This window comes from Echeneis naucrates, chromosome 17 (assembly GCF_900963305.1).
Source record: "Echeneis naucrates chromosome 17, fEcheNa1.1, whole genome shotgun sequence".
NCBI classification, from domain to species: domain Eukaryota; kingdom Metazoa; phylum Chordata; class Actinopteri; order Carangiformes; family Echeneidae; genus Echeneis; species Echeneis naucrates.
In genome coordinates, this window is record NC_042527.1 from 22,051,389 (window position 1) to 22,077,879 (window position 26,491).

At 46.9% G+C, this 26,491-nt stretch overlaps 3 protein-coding genes and 4 gene segments (V, D, J or C); 2 read left to right on the forward strand and 5 right to left on the reverse strand.

Moving 5' to 3' along the window:
- Positions 1-244: 244 nt before the first annotated feature.
- Positions 245-1,847, reverse strand: LOC115058193 (T cell receptor alpha variable 9-2-like). The segment is given in 2 exon segments: positions 245-1,464; positions 1,578-1,847. Coding segments are annotated over 2 exon segments (435 nt in total).
- LOC115058192 (T cell receptor alpha variable 12-1-like) lies at positions 1,846-2,518 on the reverse strand. The segment is given in 2 exon segments: positions 1,846-2,332; positions 2,424-2,518. Coding segments are annotated over 2 exon segments (435 nt in total).
- Positions 2,519-7,156: 4,638 nt separating this feature from the next.
- On the reverse strand, positions 7,157-8,244 carry LOC115058190 (T cell receptor alpha variable 13-2-like). The segment is given in 2 exon segments: positions 7,157-7,813; positions 7,910-8,244. Coding segments are annotated over 2 exon segments (438 nt in total).
- Positions 8,245-8,320: 76 nt separating this feature from the next.
- LOC115058189 (T cell receptor alpha variable 3-like) lies at positions 8,321-10,329 on the reverse strand. The segment is given in 2 exon segments: positions 8,321-10,060; positions 10,157-10,329. Coding segments are annotated over 2 exon segments (546 nt in total).
- Positions 10,330-10,342: 13 nt separating this feature from the next.
- On the forward strand, positions 10,343-15,471 carry LOC115058188 (armadillo repeat-containing protein 1-like). Of its 2 annotated transcripts, XM_029525516.1 has the most exons (7): positions 10,344-12,339; positions 12,526-12,714; positions 12,817-12,908; positions 13,434-13,623; positions 13,715-13,831; positions 13,915-13,989; positions 14,316-15,471. In XM_029525516.1, exons 2-7 carry the CDS (start codon positions 12,544-12,546, stop codon positions 14,505-14,507), a joined length of 837 nt encoding a protein of 278 aa, XP_029381376.1. In that variant the 5' UTR covers positions 10,344-12,339; positions 12,526-12,543; the 3' UTR covers positions 14,508-15,471. The 2 variants fall into 2 exon arrangements, with proteins under 2 accessions (XP_029381377.1, XP_029381376.1); XM_029525517.1 differs by having other exon boundaries at positions 10,343-12,714.
- A 220-nt stretch (positions 15,472-15,691) lies between these two features.
- Positions 15,692-22,315, forward strand: cyp7b1 (cytochrome P450, family 7, subfamily B, polypeptide 1). Its single transcript, XM_029525513.1, has 6 exons — positions 15,692-16,133; positions 18,562-18,698; positions 19,053-19,649; positions 20,132-20,332; positions 20,449-20,627; positions 21,105-22,315. Exons 1-6 carry the CDS (start codon positions 15,922-15,924, stop codon positions 21,396-21,398), a joined length of 1,620 nt encoding a protein of 539 aa, XP_029381373.1. The 5' UTR covers positions 15,692-15,921; the 3' UTR covers positions 21,399-22,315.
- Positions 21,654-26,287, reverse strand: LOC115058187 (erythroferrone). 2 transcript variants are annotated; one of them, XM_029525514.1, is made up of 9 exons: positions 26,098-26,282; positions 25,790-26,003; positions 25,054-25,170; positions 24,820-24,934; positions 24,168-24,295; positions 23,936-24,047; positions 23,772-23,853; positions 23,621-23,699; positions 21,654-23,524 (listed from the first exon to the last, which is right to left on the reverse strand). In XM_029525514.1, the coding sequence occupies exons 2-9, from the start codon at positions 26,000-26,002 to the stop codon at positions 23,426-23,428; spliced, it is 945 nt and encodes a 314-aa protein (XP_029381374.1). In that variant the 5' UTR covers position 26,003; positions 26,098-26,282; the 3' UTR covers positions 21,654-23,425. The 2 variants fall into 2 exon arrangements, with proteins under 2 accessions (XP_029381374.1, XP_029381375.1); XM_029525515.1 differs by lacking the exon at positions 23,621-23,699 and having other exon boundaries at positions 23,511-23,620; positions 25,790-26,287.
- Positions 26,288-26,491: the final 204 nt, after the last annotated feature.

The window sequence follows — 26,491 nt, forward strand, 5'->3', positions numbered from 1 at the left end:
AAGAGTTAAATTCACTCTCAGCAGGTATTAGCATTTAGCTTCTTAATAGGTGTACATTTTTGATGGAATAGACGTCGGCATAGTCCACAAGTGAAATCTGAGTGTTTGAAACATTTCTGACATTTTGGACAGATGTTTTTTCATGTCATGAAATGTGGTCAAATACTAATATGATTGATAGACAGTGGGAGGGCGGTATACACGAGTGGTCCAACTGTAGCTTCTCAGATATCATTTTGCGTACCTTTTCTTCTGACTCAGACCAGTTTTCGTTTGGAGTTTCTTGGATACCATCAATGACAATATTATTTCTGCGTGATTGCCCTTCTAGTTAATCCACCTTCCCTGTCAGAGACCGGAGAACTTCATTCCTTTTGGGTTAGGGTTATAATTTCAGTTGGAACAAAGAAGGATTCCAGAGATTTTAGATGGATAGTCTTCAGTTCATTTCTCAGAGAACCACAAGCACCAAAGCAGGAGCTCAGTCTGTCATCTGACTCTTTGCTGCTGTGGACAGGGTTAGAAAACAAAGCTGTTTACGGTCAGTACTCAGGCAAGTATGTCCGCTCTTTATACGCTTCATATGTCCAGATCTTTGAATTCTTTCTGGGGGGATTTTCACCCCTTATTCCTTCAAAATGTTTTTTCTTCTGAGAGCTTCTTGTGCTGCCTTGTAGAGACTTCTTCTTTGAGCTCGATCTCCAAATTTTCAAAGACGTTTCAGTCTCACACTTTGAGGGCCGTAGCAGAACCTTCAGCTTCCACCTCTCAGATGTTTCATGGTCGATTTTCAGGTGTTTTTGGATTATTGTCTGGAAATGCTGGAAACAGAACTGATATGTCTCAGTGGTAACATGGATATAGAAAATAAAATGGTTCCTCAGACCGATCCCTGAGGAAAACCACGACAGGGGACCAGGATCTGATAGAAATTCTCCTCCAGAGACTGAGAAGGACCGATCAGTGAGACAGTAGGAGAACTGCTGCAGTGACACTGGAGTTCATCACAACTGTGTCTCATGAGAGAGAAGACTCTGGACTGGATCATTAGAAACCAGAGAAGGTTCTCAGTCAGAGACTCCCTCTAGTGGATGTTGTGGAGTATTGTGTTGTCTTTGCTCCAGAGGTTTTTGTACAGAGTTGTGTTGTTTCCTGTCACTGTGGGCTGCAGAGCACAGTAGTACACAGCAGAGTCTGACACTGCAGCAGAGGAGATCTGTAGATGAATTCTGGTTTTGTCATCGCTCACGTTAACAGACAGTCTCGAGTCTGAACCTGATATTTTCTCTCCTGACTCCTGATGAGAGAAGATGAACTCTGGTGGTTTTCCTGGATTTTGTCGATACCAGAAGAAATTATCATCATAACCAGCAGCTTTGGAGTAATTGTAGGACAGAGTGACAGAGCTGCCTTCTGAACTGGACTCTTCAGTCTTGACTGGATTCAGTTCTTGACAGCTGACACCTGAAGAAACAGAGAAATGTTGTTAAAGACCATGTTGAACTCTGATTGTGTGTTCCAGTGGTTTCTAACCAACAGATCCTCTGAACTCATTTATTCCTCCTGCTTGAACTCACCTTTTAGTATGATGAGAAACAAAGGAACCATCCCACAGTGATGCAGTGAGAGCATCTTCAGACACTCTGACTTGTGTTTTTTTAGATATTGAATGAATCTGACGGTGGCAGATGTTTTCTCTTCTGCTCTTTGACAGTGTTGCTCCTCCTCATATCACTGTATGTCATCAGCCGACAAGTTCAGAGATCAGGAGGAGGAAGCTTTGGGCTGTTTGGAGAAGGAACACTTCATCCAGATGTCACCAGTTTGGGTGGAAACAACAAGTCACCTCATTGGCTGAGCTGGACTCCAGTGGGCGGAGCCAGGTCATCAGCTCTGAGCTCTGACGTTTGTGTCATCAGTCTTTTCTCAGTCAGAGACTCCCTCTAGTGGATGTTGTGGAGTATTGTGTTGTCTTTGCTCCAGAGGTTTTTGTACAGAGTTGTGTTGTTTCCTGTCACTGTGGGCTCCACAGCACAGTAGTACACAGCAGAGTCTGACACCTGAAGCTTCTGGATCTTCAGAGGAACTGATCTTAGGTCAGAATTCAGACTGGATGAAAATCTCTCCTTGAAGTGCTCTTCTGTGTTTCCTTCATCCAGTTTGAAGCGGCTCAGGATGAATTTGGGGCTCTGGTTTCCATCCTGTCTGTACCAGTAGAGAGATGGACCGGTTGAGCTGCTGTTGTATCCACAGTGAAGTGTCACTGCCTCTCCTTCAGCAGCAGTCACGTCTCCTTGTGGTTGCACCACGTTGTCTTTTTGTGCTCTGCATTCTGTAAAACACCAACAAACAGTATCAGTGTTTGAATGGAAGAATCATGTCAGTGTTGGATTGATATCACAGAAACAGAGCAGTGTTCATACCACGGCACAGAGCAGCCAGCAGCACTGAGATGAACAGAGCCTTCATATCTGCAGTGTGGAGTCACTGTGAGCTCCAGCAAGTATAAAGCAGACTGTGGACTCTGAGTGTTCATCAACACGAAGGGGGAGGATTAGAAGGAGGAGCCTGATCACAGGGACAGGACTCTGTGGGGGACAGGACTCTGTGGGGGACAGGTCTCTGTGGGGGACAGGAGTCTGTTGGAGACAGGAGTCCGTGGGGGACAGGAGTCTGTTGGGGACAGGACTCTGCGGGGGACAGGACTCTGCGGGGGACAGGACTCTGCGGGGGACAGGACTCTGTGGGGGACAGGAGTCTGTTGGGGACAGGAGTCTGCGGGGGACAGGAGTCTGTTGGGGACAGGAGTCTGTTGGAGACAGGAGTCCGTGGGGGACAGGACTCTGCGGGGGACAGGACTCTGCGGGGGACTTGGGGACAGGAGTCTGCGGGGGACAGGAGTCTGTTGGGGACAGGAGTCTGTTGGAGACAGGAGTCCGTTGGAGACAGGAGTCCGTTGGAGACAGGAGTCCGTTGGGGACAGGAGTCTGTTGGGGACAGGACTCTGCGGGGGACGGGTCTCTGCTGGGGACAGGTCTCTGTTGGGGACAGGTCTCTCTAACTTGGAGAATCTATTTCCATGTCTTCACTAGTTGCAGAACTGTCTAAGCAGCAGGCCGACTTTAAGGAAGATACGGCCGCTTTAATCCAAGAGTCAATTCAGCCTTTACAAGCTTCAGTGGATGGGCTACAATATGAAGTCAACTCTTTTCACAGCCGACTGGCAGCGGTAGAAACCCTGGCAGGTGAAAACTTTGAACGGATAGGCACATCTGAAACTACCGTCAAATCCCTGCAGGCTCTAATGTGGTCTTGCTGGATCGCCTTGAGAATTTGGAAAACAGATCTCACAGGTCTAACCTTCGCATCCTAAACGTGTCAGAGGGGAGCGAAGATGGCCAGGACCCGACTACTTTTATTTCAGAGCTGCTAAAAGAAGCCATGGGAGCAAGTGCGTTTCCGACTGTGCCAGAACTCGACCGGCCGCACCGCGCAGCAGGACTCAAGCCTGCAGCCAGACGTTACATAAATGTCACTCACAGAGGCCCGATCGAGGGGATGGTAAGCAAAACACAATGCGTTAGTGGTAATAGATGAAATATATTTATTACATTAATAATAAGTCAGATTAAGATTTAGAGTAAAATAAAATATTCCACTTTCAAATCCCAGTATTAACTTTCAGATCAATAAGAAATAAATTAAAATTTTAAGTGTCCACCTTTCCAGTTTTGTTCCTTAAGTAGTATCACAGGAAGTGTTTTTTTTAATAAACCTTTTGTTTTTTTAATCGACTCCTTAAGTAAATTGTCCTTCTTTGCTAATCCAGTTCTTTAGGTTAAGTCAGACCCAGTTTAGTTAGTTTAGTTCAGTTATGTAGGTCAGTGTAGCTGTAGTCGGGGCCCCTTTTTAGATATTTTATTCCGTTTTCACTCGAGCTTATCTGATCTGAAGTGGAAATCCAGCGCGTCCTTGAACATCCACTTGGATCTCTCACGCAGCGGCAGAGATCCTCCACTCCTGCTCACTGGAAGTCTTCATAGTTGTCCCCTTCTTCAGATAGCGACAAACACACACACAAAAAAAAACAAAAAACAAAAAACAGAGAATTATCAACTCAAAAATAAGTCTTTTCTCCTCTTGAGGTTCAATGTGCATGTCGGACTGTCTTTTTCTTCTTCTACCGCTGCCTGCTAGCCTAGCCTCCCCCTTCTCTGTCTGCTTAGCCATTTTGAAAGACATTTTATTTTAATTGAACTGAATATATCTGAAATGTAAATAATGTATTTTGCAAATGTAAACAAATTCAGTTTCATTATAAATTTATGTATGTACAAAATGAACTGAACTAAGTATATTTAAAAAGTATCTTATTCTGAGCGTGATCACCTGTAAACAAATGGATTTAAACAATATCATTAAATGTGACAATTTGAAAAGCCTTTGATTTCTGTATCTGAGGCCAACAACTAAAAAAACCACACAGCTATAAGGACTCTCACACATCATATATCAGCCACATGGTTCAGATGATGCAGCAGTTAAATCAAGATCAGCCAGCTGGACAATCGAGGCCTCCCCCCGTCACATGCACCTGGATCAAGGACTTTCTAACTAACAGACCCCAGACTGTGAGACTTGGCCCCCACCAGCGTCTCCACTTCCTGAGAGCCTTCAGGAAGAACAACCTGGACAAGAATCTGCTGCTGGCCTTCTACCGCTCCACCATGGAGAGCACTGCTGCAGACAGGGAGAGGCTTCAGAGGATTGTTGGCTGCCCTCTCCCCTCCCTGACAGACATCTACACCACCCAGTGCCTCAGCAGAGCTCAACACATCAGTACGGACAGTTCACGTCCCGGCTCTCAGCTGTTTGAGCTGCTTCCTGCTGGGAGGCGCTACGGGTGCATCAAAGCAAAGACAGACTGAGAAGCAGTTTCTTTCCGAGAGCCGTCACCACCATAAACTCTGACAAGACAGAACATTTCATATGCAAAATACTGTTTTCTGTCAGCCTGTGAAATGTAATCAAGAACCTGTGCAATATATTTCTGATTTATTCTGGAAATAGCAGAACACCCTGTACAATACATCTGTACATTTTGGTTCATCCACTGAAAAGAAGGCAATTCCACATCGACATTTTCTATTTGTTCATTTCTTATTTGATGCTACATTTGGCCTTCTATTTTATACTTTTATTCTTGTATTTTCTGTCTGTTATATATATTTTAATGATGCCTATTTTGCACTGAAAAGGGAGAAGCTCTCCAATCTACAGCTGTATAATGACAATGAAGGGCATTCTGTTCTATGGAGGCTGAACGCACTCCAACTCCTTCAGTCTCTGCAAGAGGTGGCTGGAGAAGAACTGGCTGAGAAAAGGGATTAAGGATTTGCATGTTTCATTTCGACCTGCGTCATTATCATGACACTCAGGACACACAACAACAAACACAAAGCTCTGATCACGGCGTCCTCCATCACGTTGTTGTTGGAACAACAGGCCCTACAATGTTTGTTGGTTTGTGCTTCCTATCAGATGCGACCTTTGAACTGTTGGTGGGAATGCACCTTTTCTGCGGTTCATGGAGTCTTTGTGTTTGAAGCCTCATCCAGGTGGTCTGTCACTGATGTGGATCCTCCCACAGTGTTTGATGAGCAGCTGAACCACAGTGACTCTGATAAAACAGGAATTAGCAGAATCCATCTGATATGAAGCTGTGGTTTGAAAACCACTTCACTCCTCTTTGAAGAGGACTCAGATATCAGTGTTCAGGTTTTTGTGCAGCCTCTCCTACACTTTGTATCACTGTGTTTCTAGAGCACAGTAGTAGAGAGCTGTGTCTGCCAGGGTTAGTCCACTGATGGTCAGTTCAGTTGATGTGTCTGTTGTTTTGGAGGCATATTTATTCGGTGAAGGATTATATTCACTTGTGTCTCCCTTTGCTCCTTTCCTGAGAATGAACTGAGGGGCCTGAAGGTCTGAATCATGTCTGTACCAGTAAAGCCAAACATCACTGTATGTTGTCTGATATTGACAGCTGAGTTTGACAGTTCCTCCTTCTCTCTCACTGACTTCTTCTCTCACAGGAAAGATTCGGTGTTGAGCTTTTATTCCTGAAAAAGTGCAGAAAATGAAGCCATTAGACTGACATTGTCCATGAGGCTGAGAGGAGCAGACAGGGGGAAATGTCACCGTACAGTTTTACTCTGTGGACACAAACAGCTCAACTGTAGCTCACATCATCTCTAGATTGTAGAGGACTTCATGACAAAGACACATTATTGTGCGTGACCAAATGGAGGTGAAACATGTTGTTGATCCAGCAGGCTGACTCAGACTCTCATTAGTTGTCAAACTCACCTGTGAAGTGAGAGAAAAACAAAAAGAGGTAAAGCAACATGTCTTTGGAGTAGTTGAAGCCAAACAGACAGCAGATGAACAAAGTTCTTCCACTGCAGTAGAATGAACAAACTAAACAGCCTCTCTGCTGCACAGCCCTTCTCCTCAACTTCAAGCTGACTGTGCTTTTACTTCCTCCAACATTTCTGCTCACCTCATTGGCTGAGCTGGACTCCAGTGGGCGGAGCCAGGTCATCAGCTCTGAGCTTCCTCCTCAGTGAGATTTAACTCTGAGTTTTTCTGACATTTGTGTTGTAGTGGAGGACTCCACAAACATCAGTTCAGGGTTTAACATTTCCTTTAAGTCAACAATGAATATTTACAACTTCATTTTCTGAGAATAAGTCAAATTCCAACCAAATATATATCAAACAATTTAACTCCAGGTCAAATTTACAATCAATGACTTTCAAACAAAATCCAAAACAACAGTCCAATAAAATAATCAACATTTGAAGTTCAGTTCATAAGTGTGTGTGTGTGTGTGTGTAGATGAATGTCTGGAAGTAATGGAAGTCAGAGAGGAAAGTTTTGAGATGGGTGTATGAAGGGAGGTGGAGACGGAGAGACAATGTGAATTCAGCAGCCAGTTGGAGAAGCCGGGAGAGTAAGGGGGGGAAGAAGGGACTTATCTGAGGGAGAACAGTCCACCTGGTCAGAGAGGGTTTTTGCAGGTTCCAAACCGGCCTGATGCTGTCTGTTCCACAGAGCCCAATCCTTTTCTCCTTTACCAGGTTCTTTTTCGTGCTACTTCCAGTTCATTCTGATTATTTTGTGTTTTTTTTTTTTTTCCTCAGTTGTGGATTCCTTTTTCCTTCCTTTCCTTGTCTCACTTCTCACACTGTTTCTGTTTGCATCCTTTGTTCTCCTTCATTTTAACTTCCTCCTTCTTTTCCAGCTCAGGTGTCTCTGATTTGTAAACTCCCCTCCTCCTCATTGTGTGTGATGTCATTTCCTGTTACCTCAACTTCCTGTGTGCTGCCTTGCGACAGTGTCATCAGTCTTTTCTCAGTCAGAGACTCCCTCTAGTGGATGTTGTGGAGTATTGTGTTGTCTTTGCTCCAGAGGTTTTTGTACAGAGTTGTGTTGTTTCCTGTCACTGTGGGCTGCAGAGCACAGTAGTACACAGCAGAGTCTGACACTGCAGCAGAGGAGATCTGTAGATGAATTCTGGTTTTGTCATCGCTCACGTTAACAGACATTCTCGAGTCTGAACCTGATATTTTCTCTCCTGACTCCTGATGAGAAAAGATGAACTCTGGTGGTTTTCCTGGATTTTGTCGATACCAGAAGAAGAAATTATCATCATAACCAGCAGCTTTGGAGTAATTGTAGGACAGAGTGACAGAGCTGCCTTCTGAACTGGACTCTTCAGTCTTGACTGGATTCAGTTCTTGACAGCTGACACCTGAAGAAACAGAGAAAGTTGTGGACGTGTCCATAAATGCATCACATTCCAAAAATAATGACATCAACCTTTTCCTTGTGACAGAATCGAACAGACCTGTAATAATGGAAAGGAGCAGCAGAGACAGACCATAATAGTCCAACGACAGCATGTTGAATAAAGGTAATGTTGGTGGTTTGTGTCCTCTCAGTAACAGCTCAGCTCCTCCCTGAATCTCTGCGTCTCTTCTCTCTGTTCCACTTCCTGGTGATGAGAAACTGATGGTTTAAAGGATGAATCATATTTTCTGGCTTTACAAACAACAAGGACCAACTTGATTCTCCTCAAGTGGAGGCGTCACTGTGCAGGATGAACGTTGTGTGTCAGTCCCATTGTCCAAAGTCATCCTGGGACTTGAAGATGGACTGATCCCTGTCGTTCACCACAAGAAATCTCTTTCCCCGAAAGAACCAGAGAGTAACCAGGACCAGGTTAAAATGATCAATGTCAAATAGACTCAACCTCACGGCCATTACAACAAAAGCATGTGTCGAGAACGTAGCACTAAATAGGAAGGACTCAAATGCACGACAACGACCGGTTAAGATCAGCTAAACAAAGTTTATTCCAGGCAGATGTATCCAAGATGTGACACAAAAAGGGAAGGTGCAACCACTGTGAAGGAATGCTGGACCGTGAGCTGGCAAGGAGACATGACACAAAAGGGGGAATATATGCAGGACTAATGGGGAGTGATTGGACACAGGTGTGGGAGACACAATCAGGGCTCAGGTGCACACAGACGGGGAGGGGGCGGGGCAAACAGGAACCTGGAACGGAGACAGAGGTGAGTGATCACAAAAATAAAACAGGAACGACAAGACATGAAGCATGAAGGAAAAAATGAAATACTTAGCAGAGAAACATGACAGCATGTTCATGAATTTCCTAATCAACCTGGACTCAAACACCAACCGTCTGGTTTCTCTCAAAAGATCTGAAATAGATTCCATTCAGCCTGAAATGCGTCACAAGCTGAAAGAGAACTAAATTGAGGGACTGGACCTGGGAGAAGGTGTTGGGCCTAATTCATAGTCCTCAACATGTTCTAGACAAGATCCCATCACAGCACATTCATTAGAGTGACATCCTGCTGCCAAAGATACTTCCTGGTCCAAGCGGCAGGTGTGGCTTCAGCTCAGGTGCATCAAATACTGAGACCAGGTGTTTTTCATGGTGACTGGAGCTCAGGTCTTCTCAGGGGTGAACCGGAGTAACACATTTTAATCTGGTAAAGTCTGTTTGTGCTTTAAGGTGCTGGAACTCCATGCACATCATCTTTACACAACTCTGTGCTGTTACTGAATGCTGGACTCCCCACGGCCTGTTTGGTGTCTTATTCTGTTCCTCTCTGCCAAGGGAGGGAGGGGAGAAGATGTTCAGGTTCATGAGAAGAGTTTGGACACCTGACATGGTCTTTTTTCAATTCAATTCAAAATTTTCAAAGACGTTTCAGTCTCACACTTTGAGGGCCGTAGCAGAACCTTCAGCTTCCACCTCTCAGATGTTTCATGGTCGATTTTCAGGTGTTTTTGGATTATTGTCTGGAGATGTTGGAAACAGAACTGATATGTCTCAGTGGTAACATGGATATAGAAAATAAAATGGTTCCTCAGACCGATCCCTGAGGAAAACCACGACAGGGGACCAGGATCTGATAGAAATTCTCCTCCAGAGACTGAGAAGGACCGATCAGTGAGACAGTAGGAGAACTGCTGCAGTGACACTGGAGTTCATCACAACTGTGTCTCATGAGAGAGAAGACTCTGGACTGGATCATTAGAAACCAGAGAAGGTTCTCAGTCAGAGACTCCCTCTAGTGGATGTTGTGGAGTATTGTGTTGTCTTTGCTCCAGAGGTTTTTGTACAGAGTTGTGTTGTTTCCTGTCACTGTGGGCCTCAGAGCACAGTAGTACACAGCAGAGTCTGACACTGCAGCAGAGGAGATCTGTAGATTCACACCAAGTTTTTCAGCAGACAGCTGAGTGTAGTATCTCTTATCAAACTTAAGAGAATCTGCTGGTCTCGTTTTGTTCAGCCCTGAGATATACATGATGAACTCTGGTGGTTTTCCTGGATATTGTCGATACCAGAAGAAATTATCATCATAACCAGCAGCTTTGGAGTAATTGTAGGACAGAGTGACAGAGCTGCCTTCTGAACTGGACTCTTCAGTCTTGACTGGATTCAGTTCTTGACAGCTGACACCTGAAGAAACAGAGAAAGTTGTGGACGTGTCCATAAATGCATCACATTCCAAAAATAATGACATCAACCTTTTCCTTGTGACAGAATCTAACATACCTGTAATAATGGAAAGGAGCAGCAGAGACAGACCATAATAGTCCAACGACAGCATGTTGAATAAAGGTAATGTTGGTGGTTTGTGTCCTCTCAGTAACAGCTCAGCTCCTCCCTGAATCTCTGCGTCTCTTCTCTCTGTTCCACTTCCTGTCATCAGACTGAGCCTTCACAGACTGAGGGTCAGACTACAATCTAGATACCCGGGCCAACAGCTAGCAGGCACAGAACCCGTCCCACTAAGCCACATGACTTTTGCTTCATTACTGTTTAAATGTTTAAGGTCAGGGTGGAAAAGTGTCATCATTGGTCCTCCCATTTACATCCCAGCTGTGAACCTTCTGCTTGGTTTTAACTTTTCAGTTGACTGTGATCACACAACAGAAGCAACAGCAGCCTGAGGAAGACCAGCCTCACCAGGACTGAAGCTGGAGTCGAGGGCCATCATCAAGTACCATGATGTATTCAGAGAATGGAGAGAAGCTACTGGTACCCGGATGGGACACTGAGAAAGGACATTTTAATTTCCCTTGTAAATCCGGGTCCAGAGTCTGGAGGACAAGGGACAGACTCGGGGCCTTTATCAATACCAAGTACACCGAGTCCAGACTTGCCTACATTTTTAGTTTGGACTTGAGAGTTTTAATTCCGGGGACTGGAGGACACCGTTGGACATTCTACCATTGGAACAGCAGTGTACTTGATGATGTCACCATATATATAATTTCTAGATGGGGCAGCAGTTGTGTCTTTGTTAAATTTATGCACAATAATAACTATTATTATGAATTACATGAAAAGAAAAAGTCTGCTGCTGTTGGTCCACTGAGTCTGATTAAGTCCAAAGAGGTGAAAGTCTTTGGGCTTGAAGGTTCTGCCTCTTTGGAGATGAGCTTGTAGTTAGAAGAAAGTTCATGAAAACGAAATCTGCGTCTGTAAATCCCTCTCTGTACAGTTTGTTATTAAACATCAGTGTCACCATCTAAGTGACATCTACAAACTAAACTCATCTGGAGACACGGCAGACCTCGTCAGAGTCAGGTTTTAGTACAGAGTTCTGCTCTTTGCTGTCACTGTGGGTCTCCTTCCAGACCGCTGGGCTTAGAGTTACTTTCTGATGCAGCACTTGTCAGTCCTCAGACAGCTGCAGCTGCTAAATCCAGATCCAGATCAGCCCTGCAGACTTGTGGAGTCTTTCAGTAATGCAGGTTTTAACGTGGCTGTGATCCAGACTGCTGCAACAGAGTCCGGACTCTGCTGGTCTGGGCTGCACCCTGCTGGACAGTTTAGTTAAAACATGTCACTTCCTTCAGTTATTGAATATGAAAAGTCAGTTTGTGTTTTCTTTCCTTCCTGTCCAACAAAACCACTTTTTTCTTGATGCTGTTTCTGGTCTGAGGGGGTTGAGTCTGGGCTGAGTCGAGGCCGGTCCATTCTCCGTTTCAGTGCTGGATTAGTGGAAAGGAGAAATGTGCCTATTTTTCATGGACTTGAGCTGAAACCTGGACCATCAAACCAGATCATTCTCCCCCCGTTCTTATGGACTTCAGGAGCTGGTTCTCTCAAACGGTCTCTGGAGGAGCACCATGACCTGAGGTGGTTCGTGTAGGTGGGTGAGGAGCAGAGAGATGTGGTCTTGTGGGCTGATTGGAGACCGGACAGCTGTCGCAGAGAAGAATGAAGCTCAGTGGTTTGAAACATCAGCAGTGATCCAGCTTCATGTGGACTGACAGTGATGAGGTTCTCCTCCTCTCCACCAGAGTCACAGGAGATGGATCAGAACACGTCTGAGGTCCATCCTGGTTCTGGATCATCACTTTGGTCTGGTGGACCAACACACACAGTCCGGTTCGTGGCTCTGACAGGTCCTGGTACCTTTAAGAGTTGGAAGGATGCCGCTCATTGGTCCACAGACTCGGTGGTTACCGACTGGCCAATTACAGGCCGCCTTGTTGCGCCGCCGCCCCGTCCAGAAGGAAGCCGGAGCTCGGTCACTTCCTGTCGGTGTAAACAGAGACCGTAACGAGTTTTACCCGAAATCCGGTTCGTTTTACCGGACTCCCGGTCCCCCGCCTCCAGCTGCTGCCGGAAACCGTCACCGACCCCCGGCGGAGCGGGAGCTGACCGCCAGCTAAGCCGCTAACGTTAGCCGTTAGCTGTTAGCTCGGAGCCGGTCACAGTCTCAGGTGAGCTGTTAGCATTTGCCGGTTAGCTCCCACAGCTGTCAGAGCCGGGAGCCGGGCTGACATCGGACAACATCCGAATCCCGTTAGTGTCTCTGTGGACAGGTGGACTGGCTGTTGTGGTGCAGGGGGGCTGAAGGAGAACAGAAGAATCCAGATCACTTGGCCGTCCTTCTGTGTCGTCCTCAGGTGGTTCTTGCAGAGTGTATGTCAGCCATGAGCACGGAGCCGGACGCCTTGGCTGTGGTCAACCAGCTGCGGGACCTGGCCGCTGACCCCATGAACCGCAGGGCCATTGTCCAGGACCAGGGCTGCCTGCCAGGCCTCATCCTGTTCCTGGACCACCCAAACCCTCAGGTCGTCTATTCCGCCCTGCTGGTGAGAAAAGTGTTGTTTCCCTCCTGACCCTTCTGCAGAAAGTCCAGGTGTGGCAGCTGGATCTCTGAGTCAGGTGATAACTGCGACTGATTGATGTTGCAGGCGATCCGTTACCTGGCTGAGTGTCGAGCCAACAGAGAGAAACTGAAGGGGGAGTTGGGGATGACGCTGAGCCTCCAGAACGTGGTGCAGAAGTGAGTCAGTGGTGTTCATCTGGGCAGGACTCAGTCTTTGAGGAGCAGCGCAGGTTTTTCTTCTGTTTGAGAGTTTAATTTTTTGAAGAGCATAAATGTTCCTTAGATTCGGTTTCTTATTACTTTGATATAAAACGTTTACCAGAGAATAGGGTCTGGGTTTTAGATGGATCCTAAGTCTGGTGTTTCAGGTTTGAAATAGGTTCCATCCTTTGGTCATCACACTTGATTTGGTTTCCTTTAATCTGGACTGGAGTGGAGACCAGGTTTGGTGCAAAAGGGTCTAGGAGTTTTTGGAGAAAGTGAAGACAACACTAAAGCTAAGTTAAATCATGTAATGTCATCACCATGACGATACCTGTCAGCGATTTTTATTGAGTTATATCAAAATAGAAGCAGTGACTCAAATTTAAAGAACTGGGAATGAATCATGACAAACCAACTAAGTTTACGAGACACCAGTTTGGACTCATTCCTCTGTGGACGCCAGGCATCAGTCCTTCTGTCCGTCTTCCTGTCGTCCAGGTCGACCACTCCAGGAGAGACCAAGCTGCTGGCATCTGAGATCTACGAGCTCCTGCAGGCATCCAGCAGCGCTGACTCCGAGCTGCCGGAAGAGGCCGTCAGCAGCCGGCGGAAAGCTCAGTTTTTCCTCGGCTGCAGCAACAAGAGAGCCAAGACGGTCATCCTGCACATCGACGGCCTGGACGACCCAGTGAGCACACACACATATTCATTCATTCATTTGTTCATTCCTTCATGAATGTGCAGTTGTGTGCTGGTCCTGATCCGGCTGATCTCCTCAGAGCCGCAGGAGTCTGTGTGAGGAAGCTCTGCTAAAGATCCGAGGAGTCATCAGCTTCACCTTCCAGATGGCTGTGAAGAGATGCATCGTCCGCATCAGGTCCGACCTGAAGGCAGAGGTGAGAGCAGGGCAGCCCCCCGTCCCCCCCACACACATTCTTCCTCTTTCATGTTGAATGTATTGAATCAGTTTCCTCCTCAGGCTCTGGCATCAGCGATTGCATCCACTCAGGTGATGAAGGCGCAGCAGGTGGTGAAGGGAGAAAATGGAGACGAGGTCAGTCCCTCCACTGGGGGTGGATCCTGTAGGTTCTCTCAGGGACTGGGTCCTGGTCAACAGTCACATAAATCCTCTTATCTCACAAAAAACTGTACCCTGCTAGTCCGACTCAGATTACAGGTTTTAAAGGTCTCTGCAGTTCTGTGATCATCACATTTAACCATGTGTTTGTTCAGGAAGGATAAAAATGCTGTCGTTGCATGGCAAACAACCTGTTTCCTGAAACTGTGAATTTTTAATTGAAACAAAAGGAAGAGAGAACTGAACTTGTAAAGGTCTCATCTTCTGCAGTCCTTTCAATCTGACTCTGTCTGTCTGTCCAGGTTCTGATCCCGTTTGCTGAGGACGGTTCAGTGGAGCTGGAGCAGAACCTGGACCTGCCAGACTACCTACCAGAGGACGAGAGTCCGTCCCAGGAGCCCGATAAGGTGGTGAGCCGGGTGGGATCCGGCCAAGATGGGACCAGCTGGCTCGGTGCCGCCGCCAACTTCCTTTCCCGTTCTTTCTACTGGTGACCCTGTAAAACCCCAATCTTTCCCACCCGCCTGTCTAAAATCCTTTCGGAACCAAAACCAGAACCCAGCTGCCAATCAGCCAGAGAATGAAACTGAGACAGGACTGCCACTGTGACCCCGAGGAGTCGGGTCGCCTGAAGTCTCAGTCCAAACGGGTCCACACGTAACAAACCAAATTGTCTTAAAACAGGAAGTCTCTCTGCAGGAGCACAAGCAGACACAGAGTTAGAGGCCCACCAGGCTGCCGCTCTCCTCCTTTCCCTTATTTATTTGACTGAGTGACGGCTCTTCCTGTGGTGTGATGGCGAGCGGCAGCATTCCCCCATCATGGCTCTGATCCATCTGACTGCGTGTACCGGCTGCCCCAGCTGTTGCCATGATGCCACAGGATGGGATGAGTTTAGGCCACATGTTTATCCACCCAGCTGCTGAACGATCGATCCTGTGATGTCACTGCAGCGGCGTGTTGGTGGTGAAACAGCAGATTTATTGAGACTCAGAGGCTGTAGGTTTGATTCCTGCTCAGTGCTTCCCTCTCTATCTCCTCTGATGAGGTTCCTGGACCCGTCGTCATGTTTACACCAACACCCGTCAGAATGCCTTCAAACTGACCTTTAATTTTGACACTTCCTGTGGTGTTTCAGGTTTCATGGGGATCAGTTCTGAGACTGTGGACTTCTGTTTTTAAGGCTGGATTGAGGTGGTTCTGACTGCCGTCTCAGTATTAATATTTCAGTCTGTAAAGTGAAACCCTGTTGCTGCTCCAGTTGAATTTTGTGTTTGTTTTTCTCAGCTCTGCTCACAGAGGTGACCTTTAATGACCTTGTACAGATTTTAACTTTTTGTTTGTGTACCTGCCAGGTGTGCTCATAGCTCCGCCTACACTCGCTGTCCAATCAGATTCAGAGTAGCCTGTTGGTTGTTAGCACGATGCTCATGAATAAATATCAGTCATATTTAGACGGTATGTGGTGATGAAGACTGATTCCTCCAGGACTCCACCTTCTCCCCGTCCTGGTCCCAGTCCAGGTCGAGTTGAGGGGCGGTGTCGGCCCCGGACTTGGCCGATGACTGCAGCCTGCAGGAATGAGGCTGCCGGAAATCACAACATGTACTTTCACAATTAAAGCCCTTGGAGCACTGCGCCACAGTGACGTACGGAGGTCGGGAGGGGAGAGTCCTGTGACCTCCGGGCCTGACCTTTGGACCCCCTGGATGGTAATGAGTCACTGAAAACCTTTAGATTCTGTTTGGGCCCAGGGAGCGACGAGACGTTCAAGGACCACAGAAAGATCGGTTAATTTGGCCTTTACATACCCCTGAACGGGAAGCGGAGCTTTGACATGACATCTCAGTCGATCTGACCACGATGACACGTCAGACACGTGTTGGTTTGTTTTCAGATTAAAGATCGATGCCCTCATGGGAGGGACTTTATTTTGAAGCGCCCCGAACGGAAAAGGTCGGCGATAACGGCATGAGTTCGAGTCAGTGTGTGTTAGTGTGTGTTAGTGTGAGTCAGTGCGTGTCAGTGCGTGTCTCCGCGGACAGAAACAGAAACATGTTCCTCCTCCTGCTGCTTCTCGGTCTCCTGTCGCTCCTTTGGCTCCTCAGTCCCCGGAGCAGGTCAGTTTGTGTCTGTGTGTGTCAGATTTGTGTTGTAGTTTAGGAGGTGTGTGTCGCTCTCAGTGATGTTGTGAGATGTGGGGGGGTTGTTAAACGGATGTGCTGTTGGATTTGGGATTGTGGAGTACACAGGCGAGTTATGCAACTTTTAAGGACTCACTGGAGAAATAAACATCTCCATGTTTGGAATCATCTTCCTGTTTCAACATTTCACACACACACTGACACACACTGACACACACTGACACACAGGTTGTCCAAGGTTCAGGCCGCTCCAGGCAAATTCGTTAGGGGGGCCAACTGTTCTGATGATGACCAAGGTGACCCGTTCAATGGGAAAATTAATAGGCAGCAAAAGAATTTCCACATCTTGTTACTTTCTGGTCAACTTACACAGCAGCACCAAATGTAACAGCTACAGTGAAAAGTTACATCCAGGAGTCTATCTATAAAATTACCTTGGCTCTATAAATGAAGATCAACAGAGATAAACTGTGAATCAAAAACAAAAGTATTTATTTACAGTTCTTTAAAGCTTAAAATTACAAATAGTTTATATAAATCCAAATAAATGGGTATTGCATTCAACTTACTCAACATTGCACAAACAATACTTTGTATTTGAAGAAACAAATAGTAAATAGAATAACTGTACAGATTGTCTTATCAGTGACAATATTTTAAAGATTTTGTGCACTTTAATTATCTAAAAGTGCAAATTAAAGTGCACACATTCAACAGTGAACTATATATACAAATATGATCTCTGGCCAATTGTAGAGATTTTCAAAGATGAACACAAACAAATATAAAATAGATGAACATATTGCCTGAAATCTGCATTTGAATAAAAAAAAAAACCCCATTAAAAACCAACATCAACAGTTAATAGATTTTCATATATATATATATATAAATCTCTGGTTATATGATTTCCCTCCCTTTGTAGAAACTTGTTTTATGTTTAAATTTGGTCCGGGAGGTGCTGTTTGTTTCGTTAATTTAATTTATTTTTAATTTTATTTAATTTATCTTCATGACTGCGATGACTGAAAGGGACTTCTTTCAGGGAAATGACCGACGTGCTCTGTACACTTGCCATGCTGACCTTGAATGCGACTGGCGCGGTGGCTTCGTGGGCTGTGCTCACCTTACGTATGACGAAAGCACGTTAGAGTATATTAAACTACTGAAATGTGACAGGAGAGTCGAGGAGGGCAGTCAGGGAGATTTTCATCCTGACTGAAATACTGAAATACTTCATGTAGCACAGGAGAAGGACGTACAGAGCAGCTCCAACCGTCTACAGCTGTCACAACCACTATAACACTGTAAAGAAACAAACCGCCTCTGATCCCGACAGACTGACAGATTTCAGACTGACCTGTGGACAATAAAGTCCTTCGCGCCTTCTCGTCTCGTGATTGGTTGCTGATCTGACAGCAGTTTGACTCGGCGGTCCCTTCGTGAAGACTTTTGGTGGACGAGCTGCATTTAAATTTATTTGAATTATTTCTGTTTCCAAGATAAATGAATTAATGAAGACAAATACAGATTTAGTGAATATCCAATCAGGTGCGCCCTCCTCCCTCCTCAAGTGGCGAGGGCGGGGCTTAGTCTTTATGTTGGAGATGAAGCGGCGTCAGAGAAACAGACAAACTTCATTCACAGTTTTCATTCAATGGCAGAAAACTGTCTATTAGGTGGAGTCCCTGTCAGATGTGTGGAAAGAGTCTGACAGGACAAACTGGTCCTCTGTCTCTGTCCTCCTTTCTTTGATGGTTAAATGATTATTTCACCATCCATTCAGAGACAAAGGTCTTGATGGTGTCTGGGAGTTAATGTAAGCTTTTTATGCCATCCTGTCCTCTAATGTCATTTTGAGCCACGGAGCTTCATTTGTTGTCTAACTTGGAAAGTTAAAATAAGTCATTATGTGAATTGATTTTGAAGCTTTTTTTTCAGTTTCACATTATGACGTGAACGCCGATAATTACAGAGCGGAACTCAATTCTGACTTAATTAAGCATCTTTTCCTTAAGCCTGCTTTGTGGAAACTGAACCGCAGGGCCATTTCCTGTGTTGTCACTCTGGGGATTTTCCTGATTTCAAAGCCGAGACTGTCTGACTCATGGAGAGTTTTTCTAAACGCAAACACCAACACAGGGGAGTGTGTTTCATGTTGGAGTGAGCAGGTACAGAGGAGCTGGTGGTGGATCGTGGTCACTAGGACCCAGAACCAGATGGTTCCCGAATCAGTGGGAACTAAAAACTTGGTTGGAGGCAAGTCCACAAAAACAAAAGCACAATCACAGTGAGTCTTTGGAGTTCATCTAGGATGAGCTAGTCCTGAATCCATCTGATCCTGGTCCTGGTTCTAGTCCTGGACCGCTCAGGTAACAGTTGTGTGTGTTGTTGTGTGTTCCAGGAGAGATGGTGAACCTCCTCTCATCACAGGCTGGATCCCGTTTATTGGGAAAGCTCTTGAGTTTTCCAGAGACGCGCACAAGTTCGTGGAGGAGCAGAAGGAGAAGTTTGGCGACGTCTTCACAGTGCTGATAGCAGGTGGGCGGAGCCTGTGGGGCAAGACGCTCAGATACAATACAAAACCAAGACTCGTGTGTGTGTGTGCCTTTCAGTTTAAGGGTCACTGTATGACGTGATGGGCAGCAGAAGACGCCCCCCTTGCTCAGTGTCCTCATTGATGAAACTGTCTGCCAGTATTGAGCCAGTTGTTGAGTCGTCTCCTTGGAAACATGATGACATCAATGCACAATTAGCTAGAACATTACGACCAATCAGAGAAAAGGGACAACGCTGATAATGACGCATCAGACAGGAAGTGACGGTGATCTGGGGGGAGACCGTCTGTCCCTCCTCAGATGGACATTTTGTTTTTACTGCTTCTGTCCTCTGCAGGTAAATACATGACCTTCATCATGGACCCTTTGGTGTATCCAAGCATCATCAAACATGGCCAACAGTTGGATTTCAGCGAGTTCACCAACACCGCCGCTGCCTTCGCTTTTGGCTACCCACCCATGGTCAACAGGAAGTTCCCGGGCCTGAAGGAGGAAATCACACGCTCCTTCAAACTCCTGCAGGGTGACAATCTGACAGCCCTCACAGAGAGCATGATGGGTAACCTGATTCTGGTGCTCCGTCAGGACCACCTGAGGGAGGATGGCTGGAAGTCCGGCAGCATGTACCAGTTCTGTAACGCCGTCATGTTCGAGGCCAGTTTCCTCACCTTCTATGGCAAACCACCAACTGCCAACCGCCACGCTGGGATGGAGCTGCTGAGGGAGGACTTTGTCAAGTTCGACAATGTGTTCCCGTTCCTCATCGCTCAGGTCCCCATCTGGCTGCTGGGACGGACCAGGACCATCCGCGAGAAGCTCATCAGCTACTTCCTGCCACACAGGATATCATGTTGGTCCAACACATCTCAGTTCGTCAGGCGCCGGATGGAGGTGTTCGACCACTTCGGGTCGCTGAGTGACTTCGATAAAGCAGGTAAACAGAATTTAACAGAATTTTTTTAGTCGGATGGTGTGTTGAACATTGAATTGTATGTTAAATCACAAATAACACGCTGTATCGTCACACTGGTAGATTCAAAGAGGCTGCAACCCGCAGCCGGAGCAGAGGTCTGCTGATGCAGGTGTTTTCAGAGATTAGTGGGTCTGATCGGTGTGATCGGTGTGTACTCGGGCCTCGGGGTCTGACCCACTCAGCTGTTTGTTCAGATATTTGCTGTACTTTGAATAACCGTCATCCACGTGAGACTCTGAAGTCTCTGACACCTTTTTTCTCCTGAACACGTTAAGTCAAAATATTGATCAGTTCTGAGTCCTGGTGGTCCTCCAAAACCCCGGTGAGTCCAGAAGAAGAAAAGAGCTCAGATCTTTGATCTGTGGTGACTCTGAGCTTTGAAAGAAGCTCAGAAGAAGAAGAGATGATGTGTGTACATGTACTTATAAATTTCCTCCTTTCAGCTCATCACTTTGGCATCCTCTGGGCCTCCGTGGGAAACACCATCCCAGCCTGTTTCTGGACGTTGTACCAGCTGCTCCGTCACCCTGAAGCCCTGCAGGTGATCCGGCAGGAGATCCAGGACACCCTGAGACTAAGTGGACTGGACTTCGACAGAGATGTGAAGCTTAGCAAAGAGCAGCTGGACAAACTCCTCTACCTGGGTACAGTGGTCTGTCTCGGTCTGATCTCTTTGGTCTCTGAATCACCTCAGCTCAAACCATTGAATAGTGGTTCAGCTGGTTACTATGACAACCCCTGATGTGCCCCTCCCCCACAGAGAGTGCCATCAATGAGAGTTTCCGTCTGTCCTCTGCGTCCATGAACATCCGGGTGTCAAAGGAGGACTTCAGTCTGCAGCTGGACGCCGAGCGCACAGTGGCCGTCAGGAAAGGGGACATCATCGCCATGTTCCCTCAGAGCATGCACCTGGACCCAGAGATCTACGAGGAGCCGCAGGTGATCTGAAAAACACCTTAATGTTGTCCTGGTAACAGATGCCTTCCCCATGCTAAAGGGGTTTTTAACACTAACAATCTTTTAGCCCCTTAAAAAAAACCCTTAAACTCTCAGTGATTTAAGATTAAATCGAACCGAACCTGAAACTGATCGAGACGATTACAGCTCGTTGATTAAAACTTAATGACCCTTAAATTCAACAATTAAGGTTTTTATCGCATCTGGAAATGAAGGGAAAGGTCAAGAATTCCTTAATCACCAATACATTTTCCAAAGTAAGGGTTTGCTAAGAGCTTTAGGTTTTCAAAGTAAAAGACCAGCGAAGGGTTTCAGCTGGTTCACATTCAGATGTTGTCAAACTCAGACGTGAAAGTGAAACAGCTCGATAAAAACCAGATTAAGGCTCAGCATGACGTCTCTGTGGACAGATGGCGGTCCAGCTGGACCAGCTGGTCAAATAACAGACTGTGTTTTCAGACCTTCCAGTTTGACCGCTTCATCCAGGATGGGAGACCGAGGACGGGCTTCTACAAGAGAGGTCAGAAGCTCAAGTACTATCTGATGCCGTTTGGCTCCGGCTCCTCCATTTGTCCTGGACGGTTCATCGCCATCAGCGAGATCAAGCAGTTCCTGTGTCTCCTGCTGCTCCACTTTGACCTTCAGCTGGAGGACGGTCAGACCACAGCCACTCCGGACCCCAGGAGAGTCGGACTGGGGGTCCCGCCGCCCACCACCGATGTGCACTTCCGCTACAGAGTGAGAAAAGTTTAGCCAGAAGTTAGCTTTGGGGGAGGGTCATGTTTCCCTCAGGAGGAGAGATACAAGAGAAAATACTTCTCAGTGATTATGGGATTGACAGATGTGAGGAAGCAACAGTGTTCAGGGTTGACACGTCTGAACCACATAGCGTTACCATGGCAACACCCTGCAGATCAGCTAACCCTAACCCTTGAAGATGCATCTGCACAGGTTGGTGAATTATTGTTTAAGGGCTATAAAGAAAAATATACATATAGTATAACCATCTTCATTTTAATCATCATCATCATCATCATCATCATTCTTCAGTTGTCAGTGTTTAGTTCTCTCCGCTCGTCCTGTTCGTGACACTGTGAACTGAGCCAACACTAAACTGTGTCTTCCAAAGGAAGAAAGTAATGACTCACGTGGCTGTTGATTGAGAGTTGCCGTTGTGAGTCCACATTCTTTGCCCACACTGTGACTTATTTTACTGTAGAAGACTGACTGAGTGAGCCCAGTCGTCCTGATTAGACCTGAAGCGTGACAACAATGCTTCTGACCTCTCTGATGGACCAATTAGAGCTGTGACAAATTGACCTGATCCCACCTACATGTGACGTTTCCTGTTAAAATCACCTGCCGTGTGAAACACTTAAAACTTTTAACAGTGTAGATTCCTACTGTCCACCTGGACTTTTTGATTATTTTAACCATAAAGTGTCCTGTGAGTGCTTTTGCCAATTTTTCTAGAACATTGCGAACCTTCATTAACAGCTATTATATAACAGTATTAATGAAGGAAGGGATTTGTGAGTGGAAGTACCATAATGACCAAATATTAGATGTGAAGTGCAACTTCAGCTTTCAGAAATTACTGGCATTTCTCTGATAGAGCAAACTGTAATTTGAAGTGCGATTGTGACAACGTCCGCTAATAAAAACCTAAAATTCAGCCATTGTTACACTCCTTCCTTCAGTTAATTAATTAAAAGTCAATCCACAGTAAAAAAAATAAAATCCTTCCAGATTGAGACTTGATAAGAGGCAACAATAAATGACACAATCCTAGGCACAACACACAGATACAGTCTTCATTCGGGTTCAGCAGCCAGATCCTCTGATTGAGCCCTGACCTGAAAGTGAGCAGTTTGTTTGGTGGAGAAGTTGTGGATCTTCAGCCTGGAAAAACAGAAGGTCAGTCAGCCATCATGCACAGCGCCTAACTCCGGCCCCTCAGTCCAGCTCAGGCCACTGCAGCCTGTGGCACTTTAAAAGCTGCCCCAGTTACTTTAATCCTCGATCAAAGAACCAAGAAAAACCTCCAAAGAGCAGAACTGTTGGTCTGTGAGACGGACTCACTGCTGGACTCTAGTGGACTGTATGGGACCTGTAGACTTTTCAGACACTACCTGGACTCAAAGCCTGCGAAGTGAAGCAGCTGCTGAAGCTACTTAGTGTGGGTGTGTATGGTGTTGGTTATTGGTTAAGTAAACTTGGCCCACTGACCAATCACAGAGCAGAAAGGTTTATTAGAAATATTCACATCCAGAGAATAAATATTTGTGCTAAAGATGAGCGATGACATCACACGACCATCAGGAAGGACTAGGCGTCATGGCGACACGTCCTCTGATGTCCACTGGGTGGAGCGCTGACCAAGTCTCTGCTGGTCTGGAGCCAGAGACCAGACTTCTGGATCAGGACTGAACCTGAGATCCAGACCTGATGTGGCCTGGAAAAATGAAGGAGGCTGTCAGGCCCCAACACTGAGGCCTTTGTTGGGTCGGAGAGTCCTGCTGGAAAGACTGAGTCAGAACCCAGAGCAGCCCCCCCCTCAGCTGCTCCTTCAGTCAGAAAGGAGACCAGAACAGACGAGTTGTTTCATGAAGTTACTGAACTGATTCCATCTATGTTTTTGTCTCAGGAAACAGAAGGTCGGCGGTTCAATTCACGATGTAGCGTCCTCCATCAGTGGACAGGAAATGAGGTCACACAACGCACAACCTGATGGAAAACAAGGAGCATGCCCGAGGAGGGAGGGGAGGAGGACGGGGCAGTCAGACCCCCAGCAGGAGGCCGGAGAACAGGGAGTGCGGCAGGACGTTGACCATGGACCCTGTGGCGTTGTCCACAAACACTGAGACATACTCACCAGCCTGCACACAGACACACAAGGAGCTCTGAGCTGGAGGGGAGGGGGGGGGGGGGGGGGGGGTCAGGAGGTGTGGTGTTCTGGTTATTGCGCGTTGTACCTGCAGGTAGAGAGTTCCTGTCAGTAAAATACTGAATGTTCCTCCAGCAGCAGCCACGCCCATCACCGACTCCACAGAGCTGACACATAAAGACACAGAGTCAGATCCAGATGGGACAGTCACCTCATGAACAGGAACAGGAAGTACTCACAGGTTACTCTGACAGAGCGACTCAATGCAGATCGCTGCCCGGATACTGTCTCTGAGCCGGACCTGGACTCTGTCCCCTGACTCTAACATACACACATATAGACACACATAGATTGTGATTTTTGCTGTTTTATCAGTCGTGCCGATTGTGTGTCTGTGTCTCACCGATCATCAGACTTCCTGTCAGCTGATAGAAGCCAGAAATTGGGGCTGTGTATCGGCCGCTGCTGCTGTTGAAGCCCCGCCCCCTCTGGAGGCTCCGCCCAGAGTCTGACAGCTGCAGGGGTCAAAGGTCAAACACGAAATAGGTCACGTCAGATTTGTTTAGGTCTGTCTAAAAGCAGCGTTGTCTGTCTGTTGTGTGTCTGTGGTCTGTGTTGTGTTTGTGGTCTGTCACCGTGCTAAATGGTTGCAGCTCTAACAGGCTCCGGCGTTGGATGGCGACCGGCTGCAAGAGGCGGCTGAGGAAGGAGGTAGAGACACGAGGAGGACGATCACACTGAAAACACACCGATCCTGCCAAGTCTGGGAGGACAGGGGACACTGTTAGCCCAGCTAACATCCTTTAGTTAACTACACTGCTGTAGAGCGCCCCCTGCTGACCAGGTGGACGGGTAGGGACCTCAAAGGGCAACAACAACCTGACAACTGTTCATCTGATCTGCTTCAGTCACACAGCGCACAACCTGATGGAAAACAAGGAGCATGCCCGAACGAACTAATTCACACACACACACACACACAGAAAGTAACAAAGACACACCATCAGTCAGCAGGTATGTCAGGAATCCTGCAGCTGAGCCAAGTCACATCCACACTCCACAAAATTACCCCTATTAAGGACTCAGACAGCCTGCCTCCACACACAGCTGTTTTTATATAACCTGCCAACAGAAAGCTGTGAAGAATTAAACCAGTGATGTGAACACAGACAGCTGGTCCTGGTCCTGGTCCTGGTCCAGTCCAAGTCCAGTGTAACTGTCATCCAAACAGTCAAGGTTAGCCTAGCTGAGCACAAAGACTGGAATGAACCAGTTCAAAGTTCTGACCTCTTAGTTTTAGCTGCAGCTCCTGGATGAGCTCCTGTTGTTGGGGCAGGAGGGGGGTGGGGGGCCCTGGGGGCCCCCGGGGCCCTGGAGGCCCTGGAGGGCCCGGAAGCCCATGCTGCAGAGAGACAGGGACATTACTGTGATGTTTTCCGTTCACTATCATCATCATCAGACTCAGACCAGCTCTGTCTGTCCTCACAGAGGAGACGCTCTTGACTGTGATCTGTGTCTGACCTTGGAGGTTCTCTTGGATCCTTTGGTTCTCCGGTTGTCCCCCTTGTTGGAGTTTCTCCTGAAGATCATCCAGGAACTGAGAGGAGACACTCTTGACACATCGGATGACGGCAACTCCTGGACCAACATAAACCAGACTGTGAGATCCGGATCCACCATCAGTGCTGAAACCTAAACTTTAGCAGCAGTAACCTCAGACTGTCCATAAACCTGGACCTTCTTTCTCTGTAATGACCCCCAGGGGCCGACTCCACTGACTTTAAAGGAGGTCAGATTATATTGAAGTCTATGGGAAAATGTCCCTCCTCCACAGTAAACATCCTGATGGTTTATGGTCTCAGTCTGAAATGCAACATGATATTCATTTTTTAAATGAAGCTCCATTTAGAGGGAAAGAGGAAGGGTTAGGGGGCGGGGCTACTGTGTGACTGACAGGCTGTACCACGCAAGTAGGGTAGAGGACAGAGCAGGTCAGATCCCCTTCTCCTCCAAATCTGGTTTCTATTGGTTAAAAAAAACTGATGTAACAGGACAAATGACTGAGCTGGTTTCAGAAGCTCAGAATTTGAGGAGCTGAAGGTTGGAGGTGATGGTCACCTGACCCGAGACTCGTCTTTATGAGGGTTATGAGGGTCGCTTATGATACATCTCCAGGCTACAGTGAGAAGATGGGCTAGCTGTTAGCATGCTAACTTGGATGAGATGTTAGAACCTTCATGAGTCCAGGTTTTCTTACCAGGATCTCGGTGCTGACAGCCTCGTCTTCATCCACCATCTCCTGACTCTCTTCACTGTCAATGTCATCGACGCTCGCCGCCTCAGCCGTCGCCACCGTCATGACCATCATCATCACCATCATCATCATCAACACTCCCAGGAGCACAGGGAGGAGCAGCGGTCCTCCTGCCCCACCTGCAGAGCTCCTTCCTGGGGAAAGTCTTGCCAGCATGCTGGAGATGGAACCAGAGGAGGAAGGTATTGAAGTCTGTCTTTATGGACCTAAGATGTTCCCATGATGCACCTGTGTAGGACGACTGCTCTTACATCAGCTGAGCCCGGTGAAGCTGTAGCTTTGTCTTTGTCGCTGCAGCTCCAGAGTTAACTTTCCGTTGAGGGTGAGTCAGGGAGGGAAGGTTCTCCTCCTCTTTTTCCAGCTGCTGGTTTCTGGTCTTCAGCACAGACTCTTCCTGCTGCTGCCTGTTTTTCTGCTCCTCCTCCGTCTGGATGCCTGTTTTTTATCTGACCCTGACTCCTCCTCCTCCTCGGCTCCTCCCACTCTTCCTTTCTTCTCTATCAGTCTGTAGATCTGAAGCTGTCACTCTGTCTGCAGTCACTTCTCTAATGTCTCCCAGCGTCCTTCTGTCTCTCTCCTTGTTTTATCTCTTCTCCAATCACTTGTCTTTCTTTGCCTCTGACATTATTCCCCCCAGCTCTCCCT